At 40.4% G+C, this 8,909-nt stretch overlaps 1 protein-coding gene across 11 annotated transcripts in view; it reads right to left on the bottom strand.

Moving 5' to 3' along the window:
- Positions 1–1,341: 1,341 nt before the first annotated feature.
- Positions 1,342–8,909, bottom strand: part of NCK1 (NCK adaptor protein 1) — an 83,059-nt gene continuing 75,491 nt past the window's right edge. For all 11 annotated transcript variants that reach the window (XM_046941053.1, XM_046941073.1, XM_040699199.2 and 8 more), the window contains one exon: positions 1,342–2,716. In XM_046941053.1, coding sequence (XP_046797009.1) covers positions 2,522–2,716 — 195 coding nt within the window. In that variant the 3' untranslated portion in view covers positions 1,342–2,521. The remainder of the gene's footprint in view (positions 2,717–8,909) is intronic.

Raw genomic sequence — 8,909 nt, 5'->3', positions numbered from 1 at the left:
ACTCCAAAGAGGCAATAGGACTGAAAAGCAACTCACTCAGAACTGAAAACACACACAGGACATACAGTTGACTTTCTTAATGTCCTTGCCATACTCAAGGTACATGCTTACATTTAGCTAAAGAACTAGATATTAGACAGCAAAAGCCCTACGGCCTCTGCAGAACTCACTTAAAAGGTTAAGAAGAAACCAACTGCGATGTCCTAGCAAGAAGACTGTAAACAAGGGGTACTTCTCAGCAACTTCATAATGAAAACTTCTCTGCTCAAAGAATCTAGCCATGGGTATGTTCTTGCCAGGATGAAGAGTGATCGTTTTGGACTGCCCTCAATCACTACTTTCCTTCATGAGGCTGGACCATGTGGAAGTTTCAGTGCCCAATTTTTGTTTACCCATATACAGAAAAATACAGTTGTTAATTCATACACAGATTTAATCCAGATAATCTCACAGAAATAAGAAGAGTGGTGGGAGAATAACGTGTGTATAACTCATGAAGTTGTATGTTAGTTGCTCTGAAAGTAATGCCTGGATTTACTTCCATGGAAACTACAACAAAGAGCACAGTAACACTATTTGGTAGAACAAATTCTCAGCTACAAAACACTCTTTTTCAACAGAGTCATCACTATCAGCTATGCATTTTTACCAATGATGAACAAGAGCCTGCATGCCACAGTCACAAAATCTGCATGGCCATCCAGAACATGGCTTGTCTTTGATGTCGCTGTCACCACTGCTGTCACCATCCACCGCCTCACTGTGCTCACATCCACTGTCTGGTCTCCGTAAAACTCCAGCAAAGGTTGATGAATGTCAGTGGGTGCCATTTTTTTCTGCATGGAGGAATTCAATGAGACACCTTTGTTTCATACATACTTTCATGTCAGACACCATTGCGTCAGAGTGCCCGTCCAGAGTGCCCCTCGACTGCCGTCTGTCAGCCTCTACTGCCATTCCACCAATATTCACCTCTGACATCGCAATAATAAATAGGAGGTGTTACTTTCAGAGCTGCCCTCAGCTGGTGCCCGCTCTGCCTATGCTGGAGTTACGTATCACCACTGGCTGAAATACAAAATTTGTAAGGAAGACTTACTAGCAAAAAGGTACCATAAGAGAGCTCCATCTTGCAGTTTTCATTAAAGCTATAAACAAACAGAGAGAATCAATGTGGAGCTCATTAGACATTGCCTCATATCAAACTGATCTCTGCAGTTGCAAATATTTTCTTTGCAGGCCACACACATTCCAAGACAGACAAATTCAGAATTTACTCTATTTGACCTTTCTAAAGCCACACCAGGACTACCACCCAAGGATAAACCCAGTACTCCATCATGACATAATACCTTTTTTATTACAATATCCAAAAAACTGAGTACGCAAGATTTTGAGATCTCAAGATCCCTTCTTCAGTCTCAGGAGTGTGCCATCTAAAGTCTGTATATTTAAACCATAAAGGAGTTTAAATGTAAAGAAAAGAGAAAAAAGCATTTTCTTCATAAACATTCTGTGTGTCTCTTCCTACCAATCACACCATCCTCTGTAAAACCTGAAGATTCCTTTCTGTAAAGCAAATATATATATAGTGTTGGTAGCCCGCCCCACCCTGTCCCCTGATCAGTTTTTATTAATCTTCTGTATTAGTGTCAACAATCAGCTACAGATACATATTACTTTGAGAATTAAATACATAATTGTTTAATTCAAACAAGCAGAAGGGCAAGAGGAAAAAGCGTTATGTGGATGGCACATTTGGTTGTAGATTACCAGAACATTCAGTCTTTACAATTCAATGATTCTCTCTTTAGTAATCAACTTTCAAATAAAATTTCTCTTTGTTGCAATTACAGACCAAAATACACTAGATAGTTTTCTTTTACTACAATCTTACCATAGTAGTTTAAGAAGTACTATTACAAAACGCTTTAATTAGTGTACTCTTTGCAAAGAGTCAGAGAGGCAATGTAATAGCAGAGTACAGTGTAAAGAGTGCTTCTAGGAACTAGGAGTTTTTGTAATATACTACTTGGTAAGCAATATAGCTACAGAACTCACAGCCACAACTGTTATGTCTACTATATCTCACTTACTTAGCTGCAGCCTCAGTGCATTCAGACTGTGCCCGATGTCTCTTAATGAAGAGTTCTGTCTGTCTGCGTGAGCAATTTGAACAGGTTAACACTGGGTTGAATTGCAAACCCCCCTCCTTTATCCGAGCTAAGTATGTAAACGTACACAGAAGAGGGGAGTTTAGAACTCGGACATGGAAGTGAGTGCTTACAATGGCCACAGAGGTGAACTTCTCAACCTGAAGGGAGGTGATCTGAGATTAACAGAACTGAAACACAAAAGTAGGCAAACGAAAAAGGACAAATAACAACCAACAGAGCAAACACGTTAGAAAGAGCCTACTCTTTAAGCCTGCTTCGGATATTGCTCTGCTCTATAAAAGTGATTTTAGGACCTAAGGCTTGGAAGTTAGAAGGGGCCTGGGTGGCCAAGTCCATCTTCATCGTCACTGAAGTGCTTTCACAAGATATAGCTTTTCCCCGTGTTCACTGGTGAAGATGGGAGCCTTTTTGTAGTGTTCCACCAACTCATCCATAGTATTAAAGCGACGCTGCCCAATACAATAGACATTGTCCACGAGCTGCACCTTGAAATGTTTGTTCTTCCCCGATGCCTTTAGAGATACCGAGAAGTCACTGGGCTGTTGAGAAGAATTCAAAGAGAAAAAAAAGAGTTACATAAAAGCGAACAAAAAGAAGGCACACTATGGTGGTTTCAGGAACAAACTGGAATATAGTTGACAGCGTAATTTGTGCTAGTCTTTGTTCCACAGCTCAATGCCTTAGCTACTTAAGAAACCCAATAGTCTATTATTCAATAAATAATTGCCATCGTTATTAACGTGCACAGTTAAGTCATTTAAGTGAAGCTCCCCAGATGCACAGTCTGAAGCTGCCAATTACATGACTAAATTGCAAATATTATCTTAGCTCCTCCATGCAGAAGCACGAGAATGTCAAGGAGAAGAGAAAAACTTTTATCATTTTGGTTTCTTTGCTTGAGAGCCCCAGAGAAAGCTATTATTGCAGTACTGCTTGGGTGAGATGAAGCAAACTCCCCGTATCATTTCTTTAATTATTATTTTTTTATTATTTTTTGAGCTGTGACCACTAGAGGGCCATTCTTGCTTTGTATTGCAAAAGAAAAAAATATTAACAAAAAAAGATGCCTTTTTATCTTTATCACCACATGTATGGAAAATAATGTCTTCTACCATATACACCTTTCTCTTAACAAGATAAAGCTACAGAACAAAAATATAGCACAAGCCATACCATCAGCCACCAGCCATGAAAGACAAATTTAACCACTCAAAACTATCCAGAAGAGAGCAATTTTGCATGATAAATCTTTATAAATCTTTTAGTCCTGGTGAGTGGCTGCTTTGAGAAAGCTGCAGTCAGAACAGGCAGGACATGAGCCCACTACCCATCCTACACCAAACACAGCTGGCAGCGTTGAGAACCAGATCACTGCTCTCACTCCAACAAAGCAAAACCCACGAGGGAGCACTCGGTTCACAGTATCATGCACAAGCTCTGCCCCAGCACAGCTGCAGCACAGCGGGGGAGTGGGAACCTCCCGATGTCACCACAGTCACCAGCTCTGCTTTGGGAAGATGTGCTGGGGGCCCGGTATACACTAGAGTATCTACCCAAAGTGAGCCATTTTCTTTTCCTGGAGCAACGTGGGTCTCTGACACATATATCCTCCACATCCTGTGCTGCCCCAAATCCTGACCCTGAATCTCACTTAACTGTTTTAGTATGGATACCCTCTCTTTCTTCTCCATCCTACTCCATCCACGCTGCTAAAAAACAGTTAAAAACCTGGCAGGATCTAGCAAAACCTCCTGGATCTGCATAACCCCGGCACACAGGGCTGTGTCAGGGAGCCCTGATACAGAGCTCATGTTTCAGCAGACATCTTCCTAGCCCTAATGAACGGTCATCAAAGGGTAATGACAAATCTGGAGCTGAAACACAGGTCTGCACAAGCATAGCTTTGAACACATCCCAGGGTGCTGGACTTGCTGCAGAGAAGCTCTGAGCATGAGCCACCTTGCAGCTTGACAGAATCTTTCAAAGGGACAGCATGGGGATAAGTACTGCAGGACAGGCTGCTTGAGGTGCAGAAAACAAGATCAAGTCTTGATGAGCGAATTCTGAGGCTTCTGGTGGTAAGCCTATATTCAGTGAAAACATTTTTCCTTTTTAGAAACAGGAAAAGTCTTTATGACAAAGGTTAAAAACAGAAATCATCACTTCGTGTTTCACAAAGTTCTAATGCTTTTCCAACAAAGCACACTGGTTTACAGCACGTCAATATAATGAGTTTTCCAAGTTCCTGGTACTTGCTAAGAATCATCACCTTCAGCAGGATGCAGTACAGACAGAGGTGCTGGTTCCAGACCTCTGTCCCAAGCACTGGCCATACTTAGTCATGAAGCGGTCTACACAACACCACAAATACGTTTCCCATCGCTTTAGTTACGAACTTTCATGAGTGGTCATTTTCCTGAACTACGGTCCATTTTTTTTCCAGCCTCAGAGCTGCTAATTAGATTCGGGCAGAAAGAGGAGACATTAGAATTGCTTATCTTCTCCGGAATATATGTTACAAAGTTTACCCCTTTCATGATCTAATTCAGTTACAGAAATAGCGGAAAGGCTGATCTAACTCTTTTGAGAGCCACCATCCGGTGCAAAGAGATGGAAGAGCTTGAACAGCTGTTGCAGAAACCCTGAAACCCTTTATTGGCCTCAGATTAATAAATTCACCAGGATGCAAGAACAAACAGCACCATCAACCAGACTTACAGCTACTTTTATTTTGCTATTTCCCCACTGTATCCAACATGCAAGATGGTTTAAAAAAAATCATTTTAAAACTGTATCTGTAGATTAATTAGAGCTCTTAACATTACTGCTCTAAAGTATGCTGGTTTGATGCGGCTTGAATTGGTTCCCCGCTGTCCTCCTTGGATTTGCTCCAACTCTGTTTATTTTATTTACTATTTAAGCTGTTTTACTTCAACTGCTGGCCATCTTTTCCTCCCTTCTCCCTCTTAAATTAATTGCTGTATTTGGATGTTTGCACGCTAACTTTTCCAGGAATAATAATAAAAAAAGCCTCACGTGCCAGTAAATAAAGGCACATCAGAAGTAAACTTTAATCTCAGAAACCTACAGAGTCATTGATGACTCTGCCACAGAATTACAGAGCACAGCCTCACAGCGGGGAACTTTTGAATATTTCTGTGCTGCCGTAATTGGGAAGGCCTCAATCTGAAGTGAAATCCATTCCTAGAAATGAAAATTGAAGATCGGCTGCTACGCATTTGCAGTTCCTCAGTCCCCGTGTAAAATTCTTTCAAATTACTTCAGAAGCCTTTAATTCTTCCTTAATGACTAACATGATTGTGCCTACAGCCCGTGGGAGACAACATGCAGGATCACGTTCCTTCCGTTTTACTTCCTTCGTCATCAAAACAGAGCGAAAGCTTTATCATGCAGACAAGCTATGAAGTGATACGAGGGAGAACAAGGCATATCAGGGTAGAAAATCCCCTCTTTAAAATCCCCATTTGACAGAAGTGCAAGACCTTTTTATTTCAAGTGGCAGTGCTGGGAAAAATAACTCCCCTGAAAGACTTCTACTGATCCCTCAACTTAACTTTTTTGTTTCAATACTGCTTCACCCAGCACTACCTTTCCTCTCTAGAAGATATTGTCATTTTTCAGGTTATTCTGCCAAGCTAGGGCTGCCCAATTCCTTCATGTCCCAAGCTCAGGTTTCCCTCATTCTTTGCTTCTACTCAGCTACCTCAGCAACAAAAACATCACAACTCAAAGGTCTGTGGTCAGGCTGGAAAGAATGATCTGGCAGAGTTAAAACTCCTTTATCTCATCCTATTTAGATACACACAAATATTCTGTGTGACATTCAACATGCTCTCAAATCAACGTCAGGCAGGTCAGAAACATGAATTTTCTCCACTGGTCTTCAAGTATAGCCCTAATAAAATTCCTATTCTTCCATTTAAAATAACCCACTAGGCCATTTCCTGAAGCCTGTTTTTAAGGCTGAACTTACTCCTTCTCTCCGCTGTAGTTGTCAATTATAGCATGTCACAGAATATGATGTGCTGCAGTTTCTGAACAGTTGCCACAATTAATAGCTTCTATGCAACACTTGAAGGATTAAAACTCCAGGAAAATATGGGACACCCTGAGAGCTACAGAATTAGCACCTCAAAAAGCATACAAGCTTTGCCTCCTTCCTCTGCTGGCACAGTTTCTGGGCAAAGAACAGACGAGCTAAATGAAGCCTCAGTGGACTGGCACAAGTCCAGCCACACCTACAACGCTCAATCACTGTAATGCACCTGCATTTCATGGCATCCCCTAACACCAACCCCTGCCACCCCAGGGAATGGTATTAAATTGATTGCCATGGGACTATTGGCATAACTTCCTAATGAATAACTGCTCTTGGAACGGTTCAAAGAAGCCACATCCCTCATTCCTGCTAATAAATGTGACTGGTTTGAGAAAAACTGCTGCTTCCCTGCTTCATGTAAGGACTGAACTTGTAAAGCAGTTTTTCTAACTAGATGTGTTCCACTTCAGTCTCCTCATTCACAGCCCCAAAAACTAAGGTTACATTATCTAGGTGCAACAGAGTTGGCAAAATCTATCAGCCAGTAACTGTGCCTGTTACATAAACTACGGGTTTAAATGGTTCAAACAGGTTTATGATGCTAAGAATAGTATTTCGTAATTAATGAAGCTAATCAGATGCTTAGCTACCCAACAGGGTTCATCTCAGGGTATTCTCCATGTGGCAGCACCCATCCGATCTAAGTGTAACTGAAGATGGAATTTGTAGCTAAAGGAATCTAGCTGTGAGACCAACATCTGATAATCAAATTAAGAGAAATACTGTAAAATACTACATTGAGTACAGTCTTGAATGGCAGTCTCTTCAATGAAGTGAATGCAGAACAACACAAAACCCCTCCACCTATGCAAACGGAGCTCTACATAGCTCATTAATACGCACAGATCTCAAAGAAACGTAAGGAAAACTTTTCCAAGGGAGACTTCCCATAATTATGATAGAAGGCTACAAAAGCACCTAAAACAGCTCAGAGATCAAGCACAAGATTACCAGGACAACTCAACATTTTATCTATGGGGCCTTTTTAGAATGGAATAACACTTATAACTTCAGCTTTAACAGGTGGATTCATAACATTGCAAAGACAAGTGCTGCCTAGTATAAAAATGAGCAAAACGGGAGAGCTAACATCTCTGCTCAGCCTGGTCTCTCCCATCAAGACCTTTGGCTCTCATGCTGCAGGGGCTCCTGATGACTTCCAGGCACAACTTGAACAGCCTCTGCAGTTCTGCGTGTGAAAAATAGCAACAGTCAAGAATTTAGAAGTTATTTCTAAAATCTTTGGTCTACAATAAGCTTGAAACGCATCTTTGTTATTGCTTTATTTTGATGCTGTCAGTTATACTCACTAGCTTTTTAGATAATTCCTGGTAAAAGAAAAACTAGTAACCCCCAATGTTTTCATAATTAACATGTATAAGCAAATTACATGAGTATATGATATTTGAGTAAATTTTCTGGGACTCCAATAAGTGTTTGATGCTAGAAATAACTTAAAGACCATACTCTGAATGAATCTTGTGCTTCAGAAGCAATGACTTCCCCAGTAACAACGCAGAGAGTGAATCTGGAAATGCTTTCCATGCAAGTGTGTTTGGTGTTATGATAATACATTGAATTAAAAGGTTACTGAGTCCTTTCAAGCAAATTCATTTTCCTCAAGATTTAGACTCTTAGGAGCAAGGAAACAAGCTGTATCACAGTGGGCACTGTGACATGGTATGCACTGAGAAATGGGTGCATATTCTTGTCTTTTTAAAAATGCCTTAAGTTTCGAACTGCCCTGTTGGTACCTTCCCAGGATGCAGAAGATGACTAATAAGTACCAGTCAGGATAACCCAAAATGCAGCATTCTGTTCAGAAAGTAAGCTTCCATCTGCTTAGACTGACCATGGCTATGCTGCATCCAATGCACCCTCCTGCCCCTGGCAGACAGGATGCCAGGCTGAGGGGACATCTGCACAGTTAATTTAATGATTACCATCATCCTCTAGTACCTTCCTGTATTTTGGAAAACTGTATGATCTACCTCAGTCTTGTCTCTTGTTGACCAAGCAACTTGATTTTGGCAGCCTCTTTTTATAACTCCTATTTTCTAACTTTTTTTCTATTTTCTTCTGGTTTATTTTCATTAAATCTCTGTTTTTCTTCCCGGTCCCCTCTGGTTTATTTGAATTTGTCTTCCTTTTGTGATTATACTTAACTAAAAGCAGAAATAGGAACTTAAAAACAGAGCTCTGACAAAGTAGTCTGACAGTTTCCTATCTGCTGCACAGAAAAATCAATTGTGAAAAGATGCCTGAAACTTACTCAGACAATTTTCTGAAACCACAAAAAATATTATGGAATATTACACAACTCTATTTTATCAATAAAATGTCAAAATTTCAGAGAATAAAGAGACATCAATCTAAATTGAACAATAATAATGCACTACCAGTGCTTTTTAAAAATTAAAATGCAAGGTCTAATTTGTATTTAGAATATCCTAGAGACTTAACAACTCCCCTGTCTTTTTCTACTTGTTTTTCTGCTGTCACTAAAAGCCTCAGCTCATCTCCCTCACCAAGTGATAATGTGTCAGCCAATTCCAAATTTCAGGCATAATATTAAAAATGCCAACTTGCACTGTTGACAAGTAAGTGAAATC

The sequence above is a fragment of the Gallus gallus genome, chromosome 1, assembly GCF_016699485.2.
Source record: "Gallus gallus isolate bGalGal1 chromosome 1, bGalGal1.mat.broiler.GRCg7b, whole genome shotgun sequence".
Classification (NCBI taxonomy): Eukaryota; Metazoa; Chordata; class Aves; order Galliformes; family Phasianidae; genus Gallus; species Gallus gallus.
Note: the sequence above shows the minus strand (reverse complement) of the source record. Positions and strands in the feature narration are given on the sequence as shown.